Raw genomic sequence first — 24,819 nt, forward strand, 5'->3', positions numbered from 1 at the left:
TCAATTTAGCAACTTCATACCATACGCATATATTAATATTAATTTCTCTATAGTTCCATTTCACGCTTCTACCCTCGACCGTACAACTAGTCCCCCCCCCCTTTTTTTTCCAGCTACAATTATTTTCACTCTGCGTATTTTTCCTGATTATTAATATCTCATTCTTCCGTTCTCGATCTCTTTGATGCCCCCACAGAATTAATCTCGGAAGATACTTAACATTAAACACACGCACGTAACATGGAGACCTGATGATAACACCGAAAATTAAATATGGATCATACGAAAAGGAGGAAATGCGCCGGAAATAATTTGGAAACTATCATACTTATTGGGTCCCTTCTGATTAAGCAGAACGGATAATGGGGTTCTCTGTACCAATTCTCACCGGTCACAGCACTTCCTCTTTCAAAATAAAACACGTGACTACGGTAAAATTTTCTAACCTGCCAAACACTATAATTCACTTATCATTTCTATATATACCCCATTGATTGCATGTGCAAATCAGTCGCCAACTCTTTCACTGGGAAAATTGCGCGCTGATATTGGGAAATTTGTACCGATTTACCTCACACTTTCAAGATTTTGAACCACAACCATAAATGGATTTAATATCTTTTTACATATATTTGACATTTTGGCGCAAACCTGTCATACCGAAGATCTTAAACCCACTAGATCCAAACTCTAACATGTATTACTGAAACCGCCGGCCGAAAGAAGCCAAAAAGTAGATAATGTCATTTATTATTGTTGTTGTAGCTTTTGGAAGATATTAATTTTTGTTTGTTCACGTACTTTTGTTATCTTTAATCATTTTTCATACGCGGGTAATTATATATACACTCTATCTAGTCCAAATTGTAGTGTAAAGTTCTAAAACCTTGCTTTATCTTAAATTAAATATAGAGCAAAGATGTAACAAATATTTTTTTTTTTTTGCCTTTTGCCTTTCCTTAATTATAACAAGGTGTTAGCATGCTTTTAATTTTTACAAAGCTCTTTATTATGATTATTAAATGCAGTAAAGGATGAGATTGAAAAAATCACATTTTTTTCTACAAGTTTAAATTATTAACTACCATTTTTCAAAAATCACAAAATTAGTTTATATTCAAGAAGTATTTTGATAGTTAACCACTAAACTAGTCATTGCAGCTTCAATTTTTGATATATGTGTGTGTGTATTTATGTATGTATGTATGTATGTATACAAACAATTTTGGGAGAAACGCCATCCAATGTAATGTATATTTATTTTTGGATCGTATTTCCATCCACGCACCCCACCTACCCAGATTGATTTTCATTAAACCCGAGAGGGTGCAAAAGTCTTTTGCACTGTGGCAGCTGCAATATATGAGCGCGCGCGCGCATGCATTCTAAGATATAGGAAAGCATAGGAAAGCAGCGTTACAAGCAGAAAAGCAGCCAGAGACGGGAAATGGGTAGCTCCGGCGAGGCCAACGCTGTGTACAAGGGCGAAGCTATGAGTCCGGCGGCTCAGCTGTTTCACGCGCCAACCTTAAACTGTTACGTCATTGCTTCCATTGGAAGCAAGACCAGAATCAACCCTCATGTCATTAAAGAAGGTTTGCGCCATACTTTGCTTAAGCATCCCCGGTTCACTAGCAAGCTGGTAATCTCACACCCCACTCTCTCTCTCTCTCTCTCTCTCTCTCTCTGCATATTCTGCTTTTGTACGGTAGTTTTCTTCTCCTTTATCCATGTTATATATAGTTTCGTTTCTCTCTGTTTTGATCTTCCCTCTCTGTGTTGATCTGGAGTCTGGACCGGATTTGATTTGCCTACATATCTTAAGCGCCACTTTTAATTTGTTGCGTATATCTTTTCGAACTTTGGTTAACTGCTGCATTATCTGTCCGCAACTAGTACTGGTGATACAACAACGTACGGAGGATATGATTATTACTTTCTTTCAATACTGTGTACTTTTTCTAAAGACGATTTTTTACTTCAAAATTTAGGATCATCATCAATTTTGTTGCAGATAGCAACTTAAGGGTTAATATTTGTTTAATTTTTTTGTTATCTTATATACTAATTTTTTCTGTTATCTTATATCAGTTGTTACTCCAGAATTGATGGTTCTAATACATCACCCTATATATATAGCTTCTCCTTTCGTTTCCCTAAGTAAACCCCTGTTGCAGGGAAAAAAGTGATCCTTCGCGTCGATGTGGTAGGGGTAGCTGGGAAAATCTTTAATTTATATGCCTGGATTTGATTCATAATGACAACTTCTGAAACCGTGCTAGACATGAATTGATCGAGTAAACATCTAAAATAACATAAGAAACTATAACCAGGAACATGAATTAAAATGAAATTGAGCGTGATCCGTGGTATTTTGTTTACACTACCTAATTGCTATATATCCACGTTATCTCATTAAATTATGCTACCTAAGCAAGTGATGATAGCATAGAATCAGGCTGTGTGCGTGTGTATGTGTGTGTCTAGAAGAATAGAATCATGTTACCCGTGCTTGCCTAATTACGTGATATATGCATGCTATATTGCCTTATTATACCTGACACTATAGTTGAACCGGTCAACTTAGCTTGAGAATTAATGGAAGGGAGGAAATTAAAGAAACGAATCAAGCACGACAAATTGAACGACGAGGGGGTAAGGCTTAATTTTTCTCGCCCAGAACCTACCACACAACATGGTTTCAGTCGTTTTCATTTGATTATATCCAGAAGAGGGCGCAGATGTTAAGTTAAAATTAAAGGCGATGAGTGAACTAGGGACACACACACACACACACACAATGATATAACCCAAATTAAATGACGCTTATAGCATGCATTCATCTATTCACCATTTTAATCTGGCCATCTAATAACTCCCCGATCCCCAACATCCCCAGCCCCCACCACCTCCCTGCTGTCCCGTTCACGGCCTGTATTTATTTATAACACACAAGGCACCATTAGTTAAACTTAACCATCTTCTTCTCACCTGAACTGGCCAGGTTAAAAAAGGAAGAAGAGCTTGGTGGATCCCCACAACAGTCGACCTGGAAAAGCACGTTATAGTTCCTGAAATAGACCCCGACTTGGACCTGCCTGACCGATTCATCGAGGACTATACTTCCAACCTCACCACAATCCCGTTGGACTCTAGCAGGCCATTGTGGGAACTTCACCTCCTCAACCTCAGAACCTCCAATTCTGAAGGGATTGGCATTTTCCGAATCCACCATTCCCTTGGAGATGGCGCCTCCCTCATCTCGCTTCTTCTCTCCGTCACTCGCAAAGCCTCTGATCCTCTGTCACTGCCCACTCTTCCCCCCTCCAAGGACAGAGCCCTGTCCGTCCTTCCCCCGTCTCCTTTTCCCCCCTTCTGTTCCTTGTTCCTGGCTATTTTCTCCGGGCTCGCCTTGATCTGGAACACCCTCGTGGATATGATTATGTTCTTTGCCACCATTTTGTTCCTCAGAGACTCGCAGACTCCTCTCAAAGGCCTGCCCGGGGTCGAGCACACTACCAAGCGTTTCGTGCACCGCAACGTCAGCTTGGATGATATTAAGCTTGTAAAGAGCGCCATGAAAGTGGTAATTAACTCTTTCCATCTTCTTTTATTCTCTCTTGTCCTGTAATGAGGACGTACCGTTTTCTTCAATGCATGGGGCCGCATAACTTGCCTCCTTGTGCTCTACTCGTGATTAAAGTTGTGCATCTAGGAGTAGTGCGCTGTTATAAAGACTTTCCCTGCTTGGGCAAGCGTCTGGCATGGGTAACACCTGACCTTTCACTTCTTTTTATGGTCTTTTATGGTTCGAGAAGGGAAAGCTTTTCGTCTGATCTAATTCAGGTTTCCGTTTTCGTGCATGCGATCATAAATTCGGTTGAATAGTAGTCCTTTCCGGTAGACTTGGCCGTACGGGATTTAATTTTCCTGCTTTTCATATTCAAATCATTTACGTAAAATGTCTTGTTTTTCTGGTTGGATATGGACTAGACCATCAATGATGTTTTACTGGGGATCACGCAAGCTGCTCTGGCTCGTTACTTGAATCGGATACAAGGTTAGTTTCTCTTGCTTCTTTTCTTGAATGACATGCTGCTTACTGTACCATTCTTCCCCCCTTTTTTCTTACAATAAAAAAAAAAAAACCGTTAAAAGGACGCGTAAAGTTACGAGGGTTTTTAAAATAGGAAAATGACGTTTATAAACAAAAATGACAATTAAATCAAGTTAATCCCAAATAAATCTATCAGTCTGCTTAATCACAGCTCTGTCAGACTTCAATGTTATTAGTTTTTTTTTAAGAAAAAGACAAAACTGCCCCTCTCTGTTCCAATTTGCTTAATTAGTTGCTGTCTGCAAATGGTCAAATGATGGTCAATTAAAATGGTAAATGAGGTTCAAATTATCTGCGACGTTTTAATGATGAAGCAGGCGCGAATCCAAATGGCGGAGCCGTAAAGCAGCCTCGAGGAGACAGCAATTTCAAAGACGTGAGGCTTAGGGCGGCCATTCTTTTTAACGTCAGACCGACTGCAGGAATCAAGGTGAGTAACCAGTCGAGAAACTCAAGTCGTCGTACGTGTTTATAAGTTTTAATAGATCTCAGGGGATGGCAAAGAGACAAGATAATAATATGGTGATGACAAATATTGTTGAATTAATTAGGAAATGGCAGATATGATGGCTGAGAAATCAAAGGTGAAATGGGGTAACTGGATAGGATACATCATCCTCCCTTTCGCGGTCGTTTTACAAGATGATCCCTTGAAATATGTTCGTCAAGCCAAGTCCACCATCGACCGCAAGAAGCATTCCCTTGAAGCTATTTGCACTTTTGGCTGTGCAAAATCCGCACTCAAGCTATTTGGCATGAAGGTTCGTGACTACAAATAGAAAATATATATCTTTCCTTGCGTCACAACCTTTAAAAATCGCCCGAGTTTAATATATTTATCTGGATGTGCAGGTGGCTGCTGCTATAACACACAGAGTTCTATATAACACAACCCTGACCTTCTCCAACGTTGTTGGTCCCGTGGAAGAGATTAGCTTCTGTGGTCATCCCGTGACATTCCTCGCCCCTAGCGTATGTGGTCACCCACATGTAAGTAACCGATTCCTCGATTTAATTTTATGTCCTTTGGTTTTGATTTTCCAATATGTCCAAATTTAATCTGTTTTGCAGGCACTCACCATCCATTTCCTGAGCTACGTGAATCAGATGACGATCTCCATGGCTGTGGACCCGAGCGTCATTCCTGATCCTCACAGGCTTTGTGACGATTTAGAAGCATCGCTCAAGCACATCACCGATGTTGTCAAGAAAACGCTGCTTCCTGATATCGTGTAAATGTTTTCTGAAAGCGTCTGTTTGTTGCTTCAAGTAAAACAAATTCCGTCCTTTTATTTGTAGCTGGTTCGTCTATGGACAAGCTATGTTCTTTGTATTTATTATATTTGGTGCCATCAAGGATCCCGAGTGCGGACTCCTTGTAACAGATTAGCTTTAACACATGCTCCTGCTCCTATATAATTGTACTTCGTTTATGTCTCTCTGTTTCTTTTAATGCAGTCCTCTCTTTTCTTATTTTAGTTTCAATCAGGACAATGCTATTTTGGCCCCGGAAAACAAAAGCTAGGACTCCGTTTACCTATGGGGAAAAAAATCATCTTAAAAGATGTAAATGATAATGAGATCCTTTTAAATGTGATAATTTCTCTTATGGAACCTTTCTGATATTAATGTCTTTTATGAAATAACCATAATGCTCTCAATTTTAAGGAAGGTTAAGAGTTATTTTTATCTTTTAACTTTATCCATCTAAAAAGTCACTGAAAATTCTAAATTCAATTATAAATCAATTATGTCCCTCAATTTTAAATATTACTTTCCTTATTGCCTTATTATTTTTTTTACTATTAGTTGGCATTAATAGGCTTCACATTACTTTTTTTAAATATTTTTATTATAAAATATTTAAATTCAGGGTACCCACTCATAACCCTTCAAATAAAAGTTGATGGGGCAAAAAAAAAACCCTTAATCTAATAAAAATTATTTTAAAATGGTGGGATCCACTAATAACTATAGGACATTACGAGTTTTTAAATGTCAAAGTGATGAATGAAGAAATATTTAATGTTAAAAGGATAAAATTAACTTATAGTTGAGTTTATAATCTCTAGCAATCATTTGGATAAAATTGAGGAATAAAAATGATATTCATTCTTTTAAAACAAATGGAGAAGTGGGAAGAGTGAAGCTTGTTATTTGCTATCCCATTTTAAAAAATTTATCATTATTTAAATCATAATAATCATTGATATTTATAACATTTTAACCAGAAGCAAATTACTATTAGCCGGAGATTTTAGTTCAAATTACTGTTTCTTCTAAGTTCTGAAACACTTGTTTGCATGCGAATTTGTTTATTAACTTTCACAAAAAAAAATATCCTATCATTTTTCTAAAATATTTAATTCTGGCTTAATATTTGATTATTTAAAAATTTTACTAAATTTGTAGTATATATTCCTTAGAAGGCTACCAAGCGAACCCATGTTATGGCTGGAGGGCCCAAACCATGGCCAGTAAAGGAATTACAAATACAACTCCTTAACAGGCTAAATCGCTAGCCCAACTGGTGGGATGGTGGGCCCAAGGACTGGTTAACAAAAGAATTACAAATTTCTTTTTATGCTATATTTAAATACATGTGAATTTAGATTTAAGTTAAATTTTTTATCCAGATTTTTAAAAATTTATGAGTTTAGATTTTATCCAAATTTTATCTAAAAACCAAACACAACACAGATTTTAAATCTAAATCTACCAATCAAAATATTACCATGCATTTCTCTCTTTGTATTTTCCTTTACTCAAAAATGAAAACTCTAATCTATAATAACTTTTAAATATATACAAAATTTATAAACAAAAAATGATTTATATATTTAAATTTATATATTTAATATATTTCTATATCATCAAATCAAAATAAGTAAATTTTAAAATGTTTAAATTTTTAATAAAAAGAATTTTTATAAGAAAATAATATATAAAATATTTACAATATTTTAATTTAATTAAAAAAAAGCATGTTAACTATATATATTTTTATAAATAACATATATGAATATATAGAGAGAGATTATACTTTTCTGACCAACTTATAATTGTAGATTATTGGTATATATTACATGAAGATTGATATAGATATAGTTATAAAAAAACAAAAAAACCTTTTTTTCGGCAAATTCAGTTCAACGTTAAACTTGGCAAAAAAGAGAAACAAATATATATATATATATATATACCGGCTTGTCTGGAAATATGCGTACCCATATTTTTCCACCGCGGCGGGCATTTCGTGACATTGCTCGCCGCCCTGCTTCTATTTGTCTAGATGTGATCCAAGTGGGTTCAAGTGCTTGAAGAGCATATCTACCGAAGCAAATATGATTACCTCGCAACGACCCAATTGCAAGAGCGGAGCTCTACCAACTGAGCTATATCCCCCCGAGCCAAGTGGAGCATGCATGAAGGAGTCAGATGCTTCTTCTATTCTTTTCCTTCAGTTCTTGCCAACATTGGTACAATTAATAAGGATTTCATCAATAATCAAGTCATGATTTTAAATCATGCATATGAAAGTATTGTAAATGCTACTCTATTAGTCCTATATAAGGGTGGAAATAGGCCTGGCTCATAATTGAGATTACAGTTAGATTCAACCTAACCTATTTATTAAATAGGCTCAAGTCAGATTTAGACTTTTAAGTAGGTTTATTTAGTTAAATAAACTAGGCATATTTTTAAGATCTAGCTTACGAGCCTAATAGGTCGACCCATTTACGTACTCCTCTGATTTTATTTATAAGGCAGGGGAAGAATTTTTTTTTTCAACCTATTTATAAGTCATATTATTAAATTTTTATCACAAGACTCCTCTTTCATCCTTCATTAAATGTTGGAGAGAAAAATCCGTTATTAAAATATATATATTTAATACAAGTAAAGTTGAGAACTTATTAAATTTTAAGATAAAGTTAATGAGTTTTAAGATTTTCCTTAATGCTAGTAAAACATGTTGAAAGTAACTTCTAAATAGGATCAGAGAAGTATATATATGTAATGTAATATCTCACAAACACATCAGTTTTACCATTTAATTTTTTTATTTTTAATTATATTTTCAATAATATTAGACTTGTATATTAATTTTAATATTGTTACTTCATTGTTAAATTGTATTATAGTTGGTAAGCCCTTTCAATTATCATGTATTATAATTAACAAATCAAGTTATATATTGTATATTTGAGAAGTTTAAAACTAAAATATGAGCATATTAAAAAGCTTACTTTTAAGCAGAGGCTTTTAAATAGGCTTTCTACTATGTCAGGATTTAAGTAGACTCGAACCTAAGTCATGAAAAAGCTTTATATAGACCTCAAACCTCTAATTTACTATATAGGTTTAGACCTACTTGGCCAAAGCTTAATTGGATCTAGGCTATTGTTACCCTTAGTCCTATATATAGGATAGAGAAATTTTTTATTGCGATCTTGTTTATAAGGCATGGGAAGCTATTTATTTATAATAATTTTTTATTTTGATATTATTTATAAGGCATCTTTATCATCTTGCTCCTATTAAATGTTGCGAAGCTTATTAAATATTAGAATATTTTATTTTAAAGTAAGTATGTTTAACAGAGGTAGATTTAAAAATTGTTGATTTTTTAAGCAAAGTTAATAAAATCTTAATTTTTTTATTTTGATAAAAACGTTAAAAATGATTATGAATGAGATGAGAAGAAAGATTTACCTGTTTAAGGGTGCGCTTGGGTGGCTCACGTTTCACATCACAAATGTGGTTTTTAACTTTTGGGATGTGAAATGTTGTTTGGAGTATATTTTTCAGATGAAATGTGCTTTACAAAAGGACTTTTAGATGGGTCTGAAATTAAAAAATGAAAAGCTCCTTTTGATTACTTTTGAAATGCAAACAAGTCATGTGAGCGTTTAATGATTGGTATCTAATACTATAAAGGACCATAATACTCTAATATTTCTCCTTCCTCACATGCAATTAAGGCTGGCCTCTCTCTTTCATTCTGCTACTTCTCACTCATCGTCCGTTGTTCATTTGTCGATTGTCTGTCGCTACTCCTTCTCTCCTCTGCCATCCAGTCACAGATCCTGAGCTCATCATCTCTTTCTTCCTTGAGCTCCTCGTCTCTTTTTTTGTCATCAATGGCCGTCATTATTCTACCTCATTTCTTCAGTTCGACCTTTAATCATTCATGGACTGAGCTCGTTTTGGGACTCGAATGACATTGCGAAGCTAAGAGAACTCAAGACGCTTGGATTTATAACCCGTAGAGTGTAAAACTAAACCTTTGAACCAGATTTGCAAACTTTAGCTTGCTTCTCCAATCTGCTCTTTGATTTGCAAGGTATGATAGCCTCCAAACATTTTTTGTTATATCTGAAAATAATGGTCCTCTGACTCTGTTTTGCATTAATAGACAACAATGAAGTATAATATGGTAGATCTGGTATGTGTTTTCGATATACTCTGTTAAGTGGTGATCATGTTCTTTGAACACCTAGTGTTTTTTTTTTTTTGCCTTCTTTTGATTATCATCTTTGCATAATAAGAACGTAAGAGTTAGCAACAAGCAGATTCTTCCAAGTAAGTTGCAAGGATGCTTAATTCTCTTTTTTTTACTTATAGTGTGCAATTTCTTTTTCCTTTTTCCAAAACTTTAGTATGCATTTTCTAAAATATCAGATAAATGTAACATAAAGGAATGAACTGTGTCAATTTGATGGCCTAGCCATGTGATTTGTGATATCAAATAAGCAAAACTATTGTGGTTTACTAAGATTAATGAAAACCTATGCAATAATTGCTATTGAGCTGCTTACTAATATGAATTGTCTGCATGGATACTTGATCAAAAGATGTAATAAAATGGCTGATTTAGACTGAATAATCAGTAACTCCATGTGGGAATGATTCAACCAATTGGTTAGTGAATTTTAGGTTGTCTGTAAACTGAGATGCAGGAGGAAACTAATCAGCAATCAAAGATGAGATTATATAAATGTCTTTGTCACTTTCTTTACTTGTTCTTGCCATATATACATTGCCTTCACATTTCAAATAAGGTGTCTTTTATTCATAACTTGTGTTTTCAATTTTATTTCATACATTGATGTCTCCACGTGTTGTAATTAAATTTGAAAATGAGCTCATTCCTTAAATAGTAAGTAGGCTCTTTGTAAATTAATGTAATGCCAATTTTATTTCACAGTGCATATTATGTATAAATATTTTAATTCTTCCAACTTGATTTTAAAAATATGATATTTTGATAATAAAAATGAGTAAAGAGAAGATACTATAGACTATCAAAGAGATCAAATTGTTCATTAAATCAACTCTCTAGCGAGTTAGAAAAAATGAGCGTAAAAGCTTTACCTTATTAAAGGAAGGTTGAGAGGTGCTAATGCAACAGTTCAATACATTGAGCTCTAAAAGCTATGATAAGAAGCAGTTGAAGAACAAATTAGACAATTTGAGGAAAGACTATAATATATGGGACGAACTATTGAACAAAGAGACTAGTTTAAGATGGGATAGCAAAAAGAATACTATATCAATATTTTTTGGGATCTTACAATTTCTATTTTTTTTATTGGTAGGTGGATATTATTTGTTAGATGCCAGTTATCCAATACCATGTTGATATTTATGTCCTTATAGATCTCATAAGTATCACCTCTCAGATTTCAGGCACTTATCTGATTTTGCAAATAATAATGAGGTTTTTTAATTATTATCATTTAAGTTTAAGGACTACGATTGAAAGGATTTTTAGGGTTTGAAAAAATAGATTTGCAATCTCATGACATGTGCCTAGTTATTTATTTGTGACACAAGTTCGTATGGTTGGTGCAATAATGGCGATACATAATTTTTTTAGAAGAAAATCTACAATTGATTCTGACTTTAAGCGTCTTGAGGATAAGAATATGATTAACACTAATGATAATGACGACGGGCATGCATTTTTATCAACAATTCTAAGTGCAATTTCAAGTGTAGCCTCCAATACAGAGATGAATAGGGTTTGAGATTCTATTAGAGATCAGATTGTATATTATAGATTGAACCGTTAATCATGTAACTATTTAATATTAATGAATATTTAACTACTTATTACATAATTTTTTCCAAAATTAAATTTTATATTTTTTTATTTAACATTTTAAATTTTATGTTACTTTAAATTTGTTTTACATTTTTTAAACATTTCTAATATATTATATTTATATAATAAAATTTATAAATTATCATAAATCAATGTCTTTTTTGGTCATCACACATTAAAAAATACATTTTAAAAGTATAAATTTTTATTAATCAAAACAATTTTTAATTTGTTAAATTGACTTTTAAAAAAATATATTTAAATATAAATTTTGTTATAACAATTGACTTTTAGCAAACTGATTTTTACTAAATGAACTTTTATCAAACTAATTTTTGATAAATTGAAAACCAAACACACACTGAGTTTGTGATCTGATGTGCTTTGATATCGGCTCAAGCTTGTAAAAAAATATAAAAAAGGGAATAGTTTATGAAAAAAATGATAATAAATTTTTTTCAAAATATATAAATAATAATTTAGTTCTTCAAAATGTTATAATCTCCCTGAAGTTCTTAGAACTTTTATGTCGTTAATAAATTTATATAAATTACTAAATTTTCTTATTAAAAATAAATAATTCATAAATTTTATTTAAATATTCATAATTTTTCTTCTTATGTTAGTAACAATATAATAGAAAATAAGAAATTTAACATGTGAAGTTGTGATTTGCTGTTATATTATTGCTGATATAAGAAAGAAAATTGTAAATATTTAAACAAGAGTTATAAATTGTTTATTTTCAACAATGATAATTTAATAATTTATATGAATTTATTAATTATTAATAATAGAATAGTTTTTTAAAAATTTTAAAGATATTATGATATTTTAAGGGGTTAAATTATTATTTATATATTTTATATATATATATATTTTTTTCATTTTCACTAGTTTCTGGAATTCTCCACATCGTTCCCCGTTCCATTTAAAGTAATGCCATTCAGTACGAACAAGCCACCCTAAACCCTACTCCGAAGTCGAGCGAGGAAAAATTAACTGATTCAGCCATGGCGATAATCTCTGATTTCCACGAGGAAGAGAAGGATGAGTCTCTGGCCAAAGCATCTGCTTCGTCTTCGTCTTCCCAGCCCTCGACCTTTAGTGCTAAATTTGATCCTTCCAATCCAATGGATTTTCTGGAGAAGGTCTTCGACTTCGTCGCCCAAGAAAGTGAATTTCTTGGAAATGAGACTGCTGAAAAGGTGATCGCATCGGTTGTACGAGGTGCAAAGGAGAAGAAGAAGAAGAAGAGAGAGGAGCAGAAGGCCTCCGAGGAGAGGTTGAAAGCTGAGAAAAGATTGAAGGAAGAGAAGGTTGAAGCAAAGCAAGAGAAGGATGAAAAACGCGAGGATAAGAAAGAGGAAAGTAGCTCTAGAGGTAACGATTAGAACATTCTGTTTGTGGATGTGAGACTTGCCCTAGGAATGTATCTCTGTTATTCCGGACTTGATATGTGCATGGATTAGATGATGTTTAGGTATCTTGATTTTATAAATTCTGGGTGTGGAATTTTGAAATTATTTTTGGCCCTTTTGTTTTTGCCGATAGATTTGTCCCCGAGGTGTTTGTTTCGTTGTTTTGTTGGTAACAGCATTATCAATTTGGTTTAGTGTTTATATTCATGTCTTGAGTTTGTGGGATCATCGGGAAAGGGGCTGAGATGAACCTGTTATTTGTTTAAGGATATGTAGCCTTTGACAGAAAACCGATTTAATGCGCAATGGATTATCTCTGGCGGATTTTGCCATTGAGAGAATTATATCTTTTGGCAATTTTCCGAGGTTTATTTGTACAAAATTTGTCCTTTTTAGGCTTCGAAGTCATGACTTAAGGAATTCCTGCCCTTTTATCTCGTTGAGCCACTTTGAGTATGATGTGTGAGGCATTTGCAATTTTACTTCCTGCCCTCCCCTTGTAGTTGGCGGTTCCGTGCTGTAATGATGATTACCAAGATGAATTATCTCTTCCATATCTCTGGACTTTTATTAAGAATGTAAATGCCTCTGGAGGCATTGAAATTTTCCTCACATTTCTGTATCTGTTCAGTTCCTAACAAAGGTAATGGCTTGGATCTGGAGAAATATTCTTGGACTCAGACTCTCCAGGAGGTCAATGTAATTGTTCCAGTACCAAATGGAACCAAATCAAGGTTTGTTGTCTGTGAGATAAAGAAGAATCACCTTAAGGTTGGACTGAAGGGACAGCCTCCAATTATTGATGTAAGTTTGTGACTAAATTTCTTTTGTTGATTGTCAAATAAAAATTCTCTCTTGGTTATCGCATGACTTTTGGTTGATTTTCTTCTTTTTATGTGGATGATTTGACTAGTGTTGGTTTGATTATTCGCAGGGGGAGCTACATAACTCAGTCAAGCCTGATGACTGCTATTGGAGCATAGGTAAACGACTAATTATCCTTGGAAAACAATATTTAAGTTTTAAAATTTAATAATACAAACACATAAACGGCCAAGTTATGAAACAAAGGTGCGAAAAATCAAACACGTTCGTTGTATTTATGCATTTAGTTAGAAGCTGGGTTGTTGCAAGCGGTCTGTGGAGGGCATCCCTTTGTTATTCATTGGTCAGGGGTAATTTCCTACTAATCATGCATAAACTTGATTTTGCAGAGGATCAAAAGTCTGTTTCTATACTTTTGACCAAGCATGATCAAATGAACTGGTGGAAGTGTCTGGTAAAAGGTGACCCTGAAATTGACACACAAAAAGTTGAACCTGAAAACAGCAAACTGTCTGACCTGGATCCAGAGACACGACAGACTGTTGAAAAGATGATGGTAAGTGATTGTCCATTTAATTGATTTTTAATTTTAACTTTTAGTTTTATTGGTAACTTAGTTTTGATTTATCTAGTGCTGCTTAAAATCATTGTGCATGGTGTACACAAGTGAATCCATCTACTTAATAACTAAAAATGTCATATCTGTTTATTGGTATGCTTTTACGGTGTTATAGGACCTGGCACGTATAAGTCCTACAATGTTGTTAGGGTCATTCCTTTGCATGCCATTTGATATACAGATTTTGGAGTTTTTAGGTTTATTAGTCGATAATTCTCTTGCACTATTGTACAGTTTGATCAGAGGCAGAAGTCTATGGGCCTCCCGACCAGCGATGAGCTCCAAAAACAGGAAATTTTAAAGAAGTTCATGGCGGAGGTGAGCATCTGATTCTTAGTGACTCAAGTCATATGCTTTTCATACTCGAATTGAGCCTTTACTAATGCGTGCTTGCAATGTCTCGCAGCATCCGGAGATGGACTTCTCAAGGGCTAAAATTTCATAGTGGACTCGTATTGCTGTTGGCATGCTTTTTTCCATGGTCTGATGTGGCATGATGGCTTCTGTTTTGTGGTCCCTGGGTTTCTGTCTTCTGTATTCCGTGCAGATGCTCTCTTGGGTCGAGGGGGATGAGCCTCTTCAATTTTTTTTTTTTTTTTTGATGTCTAGATGGCTAATATGAAGCGTAGCATTTTTAATGGATTTACTCGAGGGTTATTTTGTCCGGTTGTTTCTTCTCTGTGCTGCGTGGTCTAAAGGTTAGACCTAACGTTTAGGTTGTAGGAGTGCTTTTGGGGGATTTATGTTCGCAACTCTATTTCGTAGACTTTAAGATTGGCAGATTAACTTGTTACATAAATAGGCTTTCGGAGTTTGGCCCAGGAACAGGCTTTGTAAGCTTATTTTGCGAGGGTTGGGTATTTTTTTTTGGGGGGGGGGGGGGGGGGGGAATCACTTTGGACTTGAACGTGCTATGTGTCAAACTGATTTTGGTGCACTCTGGCGCGCGCTGAGATTGCTGTTGGGCATTATGAAGTCAATTTAAACAAACTATTTGTGTGTAATTTCTAGTAAGTATTTATTATATATTTTTTAAATTATCTCTTCTAATGTACATTAATAAGAAATAATTAATATATGTTTATATTGATTAATATGAAGTATTTTAGTTCAAATTTTTTTAAATATAATTATTATAATGAATCTATTTTTTCAATTTGTATAATGCAGTTTTGTTTTCTTCATATAAAAACAAAGCGAGTAATTAAGAAGCGTTTATGGCGAGTTTTAAAAAACTGAAAGAAATTGATTATTAAGCATGAAAGTAAAATGTAAAAAATTCAGTTTTTGACCTAGCTGTATCACGAGCTGAAAAACTCCTCGCCAACAGTTTCATTCAAGCGAGATCAATTTTAACTCTCGGGATTCAAATTGAGGTTTGGGACTTTGGGAACCTGCCCAAGTCTCAATTTGAGTGCAAACCAAACCCAACCTTCAACATCAGCCTTAACTGCATGCATTGCCTTTGGAGGTTGGAGCCCCATCCCTTTCAGGATCAGAAGATTACATGGTCCTGTAAACTTGTCCTTTTCCCGGGCAGGCTTAAACACATTAATACTGATAGATCCCCGTTTTTGGGCTTTCATGAGATGCTCCATTCTTTGAAATCAAAAATGAAAAATTAATTAATTTAACATTTATACATTGAATAAACAAATAATAGATGAAGCAATCTTATAGACTCATTTTTTTATTTTCTTATCAAATAATAAAAAAAATAATTACTATTCAACTGATAATAATGCGCCAAACGAGTCCTGGCAAGCATTTCGTGCACTTCAGCTGCCAACACCTGTTCTTTGCACGTAAAATGCGGCACATAATTTATATAATTCTCGAGCAAGTGGATAATATGACACGTTAGTTTAGATTATTTTCCATGCTAAATTTTCTTGTCTTAATTTGTATAGGATGTTTTACTTGTGGACTCTATTTTCTTTCCCGAGGAAATCATGGCGATCGGTGTTGTTGTTAATCTTTAAAAGTAACTCGATTCGGTTTTTAAGGTTGAGTGCAGTGATTCAAGAGGGGATGACGAAGATAATGGAAGTCGCATTCAGCCAATTGGTCCGGGGAAAAAAAGTGTAAATATTGAGAGAATAAAAATTGAAAATGATGAATCTCCTTGGGCGATTGAACCTTTTTTTTTCCTACCCAACACAAAAAAAAAAAAAAAAACTCTCTAGGCGATGATTGCGTGAGTGAGAAAGTGGAAGCTAACCAGTGACGCAGCAAGGAACTCCTGCAACAAATATCTGCCCCACACTGGACAGCCCTTTACTTTCCACGGATTTTTAAAATGTAATCATGGATTGCTATCTCAATCAGTATCTCTAATCAATACCACGTACGTGAAGTCTTCGGCTTTGAAATCTGTTATTCTCATTATTGCATTGCCTCTCTTTCTTTATTAAAAAAAAAAATCATCACTTATTTATTTATTTTTTATATAAATAAAATTACATATTTTAATAAATATTTATTACACATTTAATAAATTATTTTTCATAATTTACATTAATAAAAAATAATTAAAGTATATTTATGTTGATTAATATAAGGTATTTAAGTTTAATTTTTTTATTTTTAAATATAATTATTATAGTTAATTATTTTTTTTCTTCTTATAAGTATAAAAATGGAGGGAGTATTGTGCAGTCGCTGTAGCATATTAATTTAATAAAAATATATATTAGGGTTGCATTTATGAACGACAATTGGGGTGTAAAACATCAATTCAACCTGATGGCTCATTTTTAACTTTTAGCTAAAAAACGCCGAATTCGTGCAGTCAAGTTGAGGGTATGTTTGGATTTCAATAGGAGAAAATTGATTGATGGAGAGTGATGATGCTTGGACAAAATTTTTAAAAATTGATTTACAAGGTGGAGGAAAATTTAGCTTATACGTAATCGAGTTTTATGCACTAAACGGAATTTGAGAAAATTCAGAGTGTTTGGTTAACTTTTATAAAATGAAGTTTCAAGAATCAAATAAAATTTAGGAAAATTGAGAGTTTTTTGATTTTTTTTTCCTTTCAAAATCATGGCTTTAGACCGCGTAATTGATTTTTGAGGATATCTAGACAGGCTCTAAATTAGCACATGGTAGGCTACTAGGATGAATAATTTGTCGAGGAAACATGAATGGTGAGAGTAATTTAAATATTGGTGTCATATTGGTGTCTAAAATATTTCATTCAATTATCTCATGTATAATACATGCAATGCACGGGAGCTAATCTTGTTTGATAATATTGGCAGTAAAATAGAATAAATGATGAAGTTTGATTCAACAGGTAAAAATAAAATGTTTTGGATTGGAAATATTTCTCTGATTTCTTTTATAAGACCTTCCTATCAACTTTACCAGTATTAATGTAAAAAAAAATAAAAGAAATAAAAGTGCACAAAATGTCAAATATATCTTTTACATAAAAAATTTTAAAAATAAAGTCATATTATTATTTTTTATGAAGGATATTTTTTAAATATATTACTTAAAAAGTAAAAAAAAAAAACTGTGTTATAATTTATGAGCTGAACAAATGAACTTTTTAAAATGTGACACGAAGAATATGACTTTCACGGCATAGAAAGGCGCACTGTAGAAGGACGGTGGATAGATGGGATGGTGGCGTCAAAACAAGGCTTGGCAATCGGCGTCAAGTGGGGTTGTTCACTTCATTTACATGGCATTGCCGCCGATTTCTTAATATCAGCACTTCCGGGTTCCGGCTCACCTCATCGTGTTCGAACTTCGAAAGAATTGGACTAGGTGTCACTGTCTAGTTTGTTTGATTTTGATTATTATAAGTCCCAGCTCGGAGCTTTCTTCCTCACCTCAGCCTCTCAATTATTTCCTAAATGGACCCCACACTTGTGACCAATCCGTCGTCTTAAACCCGTGCAAGTTTCATAAATGTTAGTAATACTGTTTTTTGAATTGAAAATTAAGTTAAAACGTGCCTGCTGTTGAGATGGCGGCTGACGCTGGAGCTCACGGAAGTGAGCATGAAACGTATTCCCATGGGAATGTGAATGGAGATGTGGGTGGGGAGGCTTCAATCAGGCAAAAGAATCCATGAAAAGTGGGACCCATTCCCCAGCATAATTCCGCTCCCAACCAGCTGTAGCTGGCAATTTCTCTCCCCTCCTCCCTCGTCCCCATCCAACTCTCTTTTTCTTTTTCGTTTTCAGCCTCATGGAAAATTCACAGCCCTCGAATAGAAGACCATGCAGTTGCAAATAAATCAGAAAATACCTGAATGTAAAAAAAATTTAATTTTTTTGAAATCTTCCTGGTTCTTCTATGAGAGACTGATTCATGTCAATACATCGATCCTCAACCTTCAATCAAATCAAGCACACCTCAGCACCATTTGTTTCTTTCATTTTGTCTCCTACCCTTGCCAATGATGTCGTCTTTTATTTCCCTCTTTCTCAACATTAAATGGGCCACGGAGAAAAGCCAAAAAAGTCATATTCCAAGGAGATTAACCAAGGCTTCTAACGGAGCCTTTTTCCTCATGTCAGCAAACCCTGTCCTGCTCAAAAGCCGATCAAGTTTTGCACTCTGCGGGGCTGGCCTTCCATTCTGCCCCAACCACAATTCAAGTTCAAAGATCATCAGTAGTCATGTTTGATTCCGATAAGTTCTGAAGCAGATTCTGCAACGCTACTTCCCAAAACAGAAAATAAAGCTCGTTCCCTATTGAAGTAAGTGGGCTACCATTTTCCCCGAGGGGAAGGGGTGGAGTTAAAGTGGAGAACCAAATAGAGACATGTTGTGGGCGTGTTCGTTCTTTGCCTGCCTACACCCGCACGACACACATGGAGCTTCCAACTGGTGCGATGCCCAAGCTGCCACGTGGAGCGATGCCATTGGATTGCTCATCAAAGTGTTTGCCATGAAATAGACGGCTCCATCGACTTTGTTCTCCACAAGTACTTGTACTTTGTGAGGCTTTTGAGTAGATTCCTGGAGAGTTCCCCTCGCCTTTTCCACACAATTTCCCTTTTTTTCCTCATGAAGGAATTTAAGGTTATAGTGTTATTGTCTTGTTTGTTTCCTATAAATTACGAGGTGAAAAATCCAAATACTTACAACTCATCAGCATTTTGAAGAGCAGACAAAAAAAAAAAGGGAACGAGCAAAGAGAGAACATATTCACCTCCCTCGCCCTTTTCAAAAACAGGCGTGGTTGAAATTCCTCCCCAGTTTACTTTACAGCTCATCTCCATATGCTCTTCCCAGGGTCTTTCTTAATTGTCAATTTTAAAAGTTATTTTGACTTTGATGTTTTATAATTAATTTATGCCTTTGAAAATGATATATATGACGGATGGCTTCCTCCCTTTCCTTCTTCTTCTTCTTTTTTTAATGTTAATTTCAGTTAAATCATATGATCTAGAATGCGAAATCAATTCCAAACTGATGCCATCATGCCATTCCCCACCCCCCCGGGGGAGAAATTACGCCAGTTGACAACTATTCATTCTACAATAATATGATATATGATTTACTTTACGCTGATGTCAACTTGGGTCGGAGGGTTGACATTCTTTATTTCTCTGGTTTTTATTATTTCTTGCCAGTATTTTTTTATTACTGTAGAGGAATTCTACACAGAAGCGAACATTTCTACCGAAATTCAATCCAGGAGAGGGAAAAAAAAAGAAGAAGGGGCTTATTATTTTACGCGTGAGCATTTTCATTTACATAATAGAAAACGACAAGGATTAAGTTGATACTTTTCAAGACTGTAGTAAGTGAGAAAAACCCAACTTGTGAATGTAGAGCAACAGGGGTCGCCACATCGAAAGAGAATTTGAATAATTTGAGGCCAAATTGGAACACAGAACCTATCTTTTTTGAATTCATTCTACAGCTAATCATAGTGAATCCACTACTCTATCATTTTCCTTTCTTTTATTGTATTTCATTTTAATTTCTAAAACGCGGAGAATTCGATTACAATAAAAATTAACAATACCGAATCCAGTTGCAGGCTAATTAACTTGGATGATGCATCGTTTGATTTCAATCTAACGTCCGCGGCCTATATCACGATTGTTACACCAACAGTGGCGCATTTTTCTTTTTGATATGTAACAACAATAAGGTTCTGATTCAAGACAGCAATTACAATATAATATAATCTCTAACAAAAGAACTAGGCAGGAATACATCTCAAAACATATTTGTAATTAAAAAAAAAAAACAGCTGCAAAGCAACGAGTGTAACCTCTTTTTGAGAGCACAAGCACGTCTTATCTTATCACACATCTGAAAAGGACTACGTCTTTTGTAACTGCCCCCGGTGTGATTTAATGCAGTCGTCGGCAGGCTTTCAGCCATCATCATTACTGGACTCTGCTTATATGTTAAACCACGCTATTTTAATTAGAAAGATGACCGAGCTTCCAAATATATTACTTTGTCCGGTACTAATTAATAAACTTCCAGATGATTATTGTAATCACTTGTTTGCTGCAATCACCCAGAAGGAAACTAAAAAGACGTTTTTCTTCTTCTTCTTCTTCTTTTTTACCAGGTTTCCTTAAAAAAAAAATGGTAAAAGGTTTCCCCGCTGAAAAAGTCCTGCTTGTGTTATTTTCCTCGCCAGTGTCATGTGCCAACAATGCATCATGAATGGCGACGCGTTTGAGTGCCAAGTGGAATAACAAACAAGGGAGAAAAAAATGACCACGTGTGTGTGTAGATGGATGCATGCAGAAGCAAAGGGACAAATCTGGGAACCAAAAAGAAAGAACGACATTTAAGCCCCTCTTGACAAAAATTATTGTGGAAAGGTATTTTGTATCAGAAATTATTTCATGCATTGTTGTAAAGTTCAACATTAAAATATTTCAGATACAAAATTGATGGGTCCTCATTATAATAAATTTCATTGAAATCACCTAAATATCATCATGGCAATAAAAAAATCAAAGCTAACGAGGAGGAGTTAAAGCTGAAAATATAAGTTGAATTATATGAGTTGACCTAATTAGCCAATTGCAAGGGGGTCAAGGGAAAAAGTGACTTAAATAAAAATAAATTTTTCCTGACCTGAATAATATAACTCATAAATCATGCGAGTTAATTCTAATACGGTAGTGTTGATTCATTTAACTTATATTATTTTAAAAAAAAAAAAAAAGAAATTTTATCACCAAAAAGGAGTGTAAACTATATAAAATATAACTTACTTAACTGGTTTAATTGATATATTTTATATAAATATTATGAATTAATATTTGTATGTATTTGAAATAAATTATGAAAAATATCATATTAAAACTCATTTTTTAAGTGTATTTTTTTAAAAATAGATTGACAAGTTAATTCATTTAATTTGTTAATTCTTAAAAATTGAGTTATATAAAAATGAATTGGATTTAACTGAAATTATATTTCTCCCAAACAATACGGCTCGTATTCTTAGCTCTGCCGCTAGCGGGGGGGTCCTTCGCTGTACACACATAGCATGCCACGCACGCAGCTGGGGCGGCAATATATAGTAAACTAAGCAAGTTAAGAGCGGGGTGTCGAAATTTCGAGAAGTTGAGCACAGGGCGCAAGCCGCAAGGAACCCCAAATAATGACAAATCAGCTCATTATTGAACATTCCTGCGGTCAAGTGTTTCTTTCTTATTTTTTTTCTTTTAATAAATAAATAAATAACGTCGTGAATGCTGCACGGAAGAAAATCAAATCCATTACTCATTGCTTCTGATTGGAACTCGGCATTGTCATTGATTTTGGGCTCAAGACACTTAAAAAATATATAAAAAAACTGATTTTTTAATCATTTAATTTTTAAATTATTTATAACTCAATCTTTTAATTATGATTTTTTGTGACTCAATTTTTTAATTATAACTCAATCCTTAAATTTTTAAATCATTTACAAATTAATCTTTGAACTTTTGTTATTTTTTTTATGTTAGCCTATATCTCGTATCAATGAGCAAAAAAGGGATATTTTAAAATAATATATGAGCATTTTTTATCCTTATTATTTGATAAGAAATTTTTTAAAAAATAAAAAAATGAGAATCAAATTATAGGTGAATCAAAAGTTGAGGAATTGAATTACAGCGAGTTATAGTTAAAAAATTAAATTGCAGTAAATTATAATTGAGAAATTGAGTTATAAATGAATTAAAAAATAAAAAATTAAATAATTAATTTTTTTAAAATATATTGGGACAAACTCTCTTTATACCGGCTTATATAAATTTGACTTTGAGTGTTTTTCCCCCCTCGTTACCACTTGAAGGCTAAAGCGTCGCGTTGTTGCTTCTTTGGCTTTGGCTAAAAACCAAAAAAGATCGATGCACTTCTAAATTCCCTAGCAATTTATACAAGTTCCTCATTGTTTGATGTTTTTTTTTTTAACACTCTTTTTATAATTCCTTGCATGGTCTGACGTGAAAAAAATATTATAATATGAAATTTTCCCCCTAAAATGCTCACTGTTTACAGAACAAAGCCACCGCCATTATATTTGCATATTTCCTCCCGAGGTTAAAGGCAATATTTTTATTTTAAAAACACGACAATAAATAATTTTGTTATCTTACTCGCCAGCGAGACATAGATAGTTCATTTAATTATCAAGAAATACTTTTAATAGTGCCCTCATGCTTCCAACAACCAAGCCAGTCTAAACATTTCGGTCAAATATTTTTCCAATGAATTAATTAATGTTCGTTAATTAATCAACCTATATTAATTAATTTGATTCATTCGAAATTACACGTTAAAAGCCTATTTGTCTTAGCTTATTTCATGAAAAATCAGTTGTTTTTTTTTAATATATTTTGTGAGTTTTTATAATATTTGTTTAAACTTTTGTACATAATTAAAATATGAAAAAAAATAAATTTATGATTATTCTAGAAAAACACTTTAAATAACTTTTAAAAATAATCTAATGCCAAGGAGTGTGTTTTAAAGCGGCGGGTATACAAAAATATATATTGTTATTTTTTGAATATAAGGCCATGGTAAAGCCATGCAAAAGGACTATGATTTAGTTATATCTAAAGCCATGAGGTTATTATAGTTTATTGAAAAAAAAATCAAAATTATAATGTTGAAAATGTCATGCATTGACTAATGAGCTAATAAGTCAGCACATTTATTTACTCTTTATAGACGTGATCAAAGGTAACAATTCAATCTCTCATTGTGAGATCTTTTATCTTCTTGATGATGCCTGATAATAGGTGGCTTCCATGGTATCTTCTGTTGATAAGCGATAATGCATCCATAGAATCAGTGCGGACATTGATTTTATTTTGCTTTATATTTCAGTAGAGAAATATTATAAAATTTTAAAATAATATAATAATAAATTATTTTTGTAAAATAAAAAACAAGTATCATAAAATTTAAAAATAACTAACTAATAATCATAACTAAATATAAAATAATACTTATTTTTTATAAAATCTATACAAAATAAATTTATTTTTATAAAATATTTAATTTACTTAAAAAATATTTATTTTTTAATTTTAAACAAATTAGCCTAAAGTGTTTTTGTAGACCGTGGATGTAGACGAGCCAATTCAATAACATACCATGTCCTGAACACAGCGTGAAACAAGAAGAATGCATAACATTAACAATTATTTTCTCCCTTTTTAAATTAAATCTCACCCTCAACACCTATTTTCAAATAAATTTTATCTTTTTATATTTATCCTTATTAAATACCATACAATAAATATAAAGTTATTATTAATATGAGTGCTTTTGAAAAAAAAGCAATGATTATATCTCGAAAAATTAAAAATGTATTATATTTTTAAAAATTTAATTTTTTAAAAAATATCTTATATCTTTAAGTAAAAGGAGTACATGACATTAAAAAAAATTCAATACCTTGTAATTTATTATTATGCTTACAAGAAGAATACATAACATTAATAATTATATTCAAGTTTTTTAAAAAATGAGTATACATCAAACTACTTCTTCATTTGCAACGGTAAGAGTTGCTTATAATTGATGAGCTAAATATTATACATGATATTTTAATGAAATAAAAAATATACATAACCTCCACATCTACATTATATTTAAAAAAAACCAAAAAAAAAAAGAAAGTAAAAGGCCAGGGAGATCCTGACCTCCGGTCCCGCCTCCACCATTGGTCATGGCATGACCTGGATATCCAGTAAACAGTACTATTCCCCGTATAAAGTCATATTTTTATTTGGCAAGGCACGAGTACCTACAGGGTACCATATTTCAGAATATGTTTAAGAGGCAAGAGCAAGGAAGTGGAAAGACATGAGAGTCGAGAAACATCAACGGAATCTTTCCTTGTTACTCCTTGATTTTATTTATAAATTATTTTTATTAATTTTATTAATATTAATATAATAAAAATATAAATAATAAAATTTAATAAAATTACAAACAAAACCCTTAAAAAATAAATAAACTATATAATATTATTTTTTATTTTTTGTTTTTTAAAAAGAGTTTAAATATTTCATTTAAAATAAAATATAATTATTAATTTAATGATTTATAAACTGAACTATTTTTTATCTTAAAAAAGATGATTAATAAAATGGATGGGAGGAAGTAATAAACAAAGGCTGTTTGCTTGTCATGCGCTATATAGCAAGAAAGAGTGCACTTGGATTGGAAGGGGAATATTAAGGGAAAGGAAGCGCCAGGAATGCGCGTGGGAATTGAC

General features: G+C 33.2%; 2 protein-coding genes across 3 annotated transcripts; both read left to right on the forward strand.

Moving 5' to 3' along the window:
* Nucleotides 1–1,407: 1,407 nt before the first annotated feature.
* On the forward strand, nt 1,408–5,554 carry LOC129294703 (wax ester synthase/diacylglycerol acyltransferase 11-like). 2 transcript variants are annotated; one of them, XM_054933162.1, is made up of 7 exons: nt 1,408–1,642; nt 3,005–3,586; nt 3,994–4,060; nt 4,432–4,547; nt 4,669–4,878; nt 4,970–5,107; nt 5,189–5,554. In XM_054933162.1, exons 1-7 carry the CDS (start codon nt 1,448–1,450, stop codon nt 5,351–5,353), a joined length of 1,473 nt encoding a protein of 490 aa, XP_054789137.1. In that variant the 5' UTR covers nt 1,408–1,447; the 3' UTR covers nt 5,354–5,554. The 2 variants fall into 2 exon arrangements, with proteins under 2 accessions (XP_054789137.1, XP_054789138.1); XM_054933163.1 differs by having other exon boundaries at nt 4,435–4,547.
* A 6,605-nt stretch (nt 5,555–12,159) lies between these two features.
* Nucleotides 12,160–14,914, forward strand: LOC129294629 (protein BOBBER 1). Its single transcript, XM_054933064.1, has 6 exons — nt 12,160–12,611; nt 13,281–13,453; nt 13,584–13,632; nt 13,864–14,030; nt 14,328–14,411; nt 14,500–14,914. The coding sequence occupies exons 1-6, from the start codon at nt 12,242–12,244 to the stop codon at nt 14,536–14,538; spliced, it is 882 nt and encodes a 293-aa protein (XP_054789039.1). The 5' UTR covers nt 12,160–12,241; the 3' UTR covers nt 14,539–14,914.
* The last annotated feature ends 9,905 nt before the right edge of the window (nt 14,915–24,819 follow it).

Source organism: Prosopis cineraria, unplaced genomic scaffold (assembly GCF_029017545.1).
Source record: "Prosopis cineraria cultivar Desert tree isolate PC_DT_omini unplaced genomic scaffold, ASM2901754v1 PC15, whole genome shotgun sequence".
In the NCBI taxonomy this organism is placed as follows: Eukaryota; Viridiplantae; Streptophyta; class Magnoliopsida; order Fabales; family Fabaceae; genus Prosopis; species Prosopis cineraria.

Coding starts and splice junctions, on each gene's coding strand:
- LOC129294703 (XM_054933162.1), top strand. CDS start 1,448: ATGGGTAGCTCCGGCGAGGCCAACGCTGTGTACAAGGGCGAAGCTATG. Junction 1,643..3,004: donor CCCGGTTCACTAGCAAGCTG/GTAATCTCACAC, acceptor TGAACTGGCCAG/GTTAAAAAAGGAAGAAGAGC. Junction 4,879..4,969: donor TCAAGCTATTTGGCATGAAG/GTTCGTGACTAC, acceptor CTGGATGTGCAG/GTGGCTGCTGCTATAACACA.
- LOC129294629 (XM_054933064.1), top strand. CDS start 12,242: ATGGCGATAATCTCTGATTTCCACGAGGAAGAGAAGGATGAGTCTCTG. Junction 13,633..13,863: donor TGACTGCTATTGGAGCATAG/GTAAACGACTAA, acceptor TTGATTTTGCAG/AGGATCAAAAGTCTGTTTCT. Junction 14,412..14,499: donor TAAAGAAGTTCATGGCGGAG/GTGAGCATCTGA, acceptor AATGTCTCGCAG/CATCCGGAGATGGACTTCTC.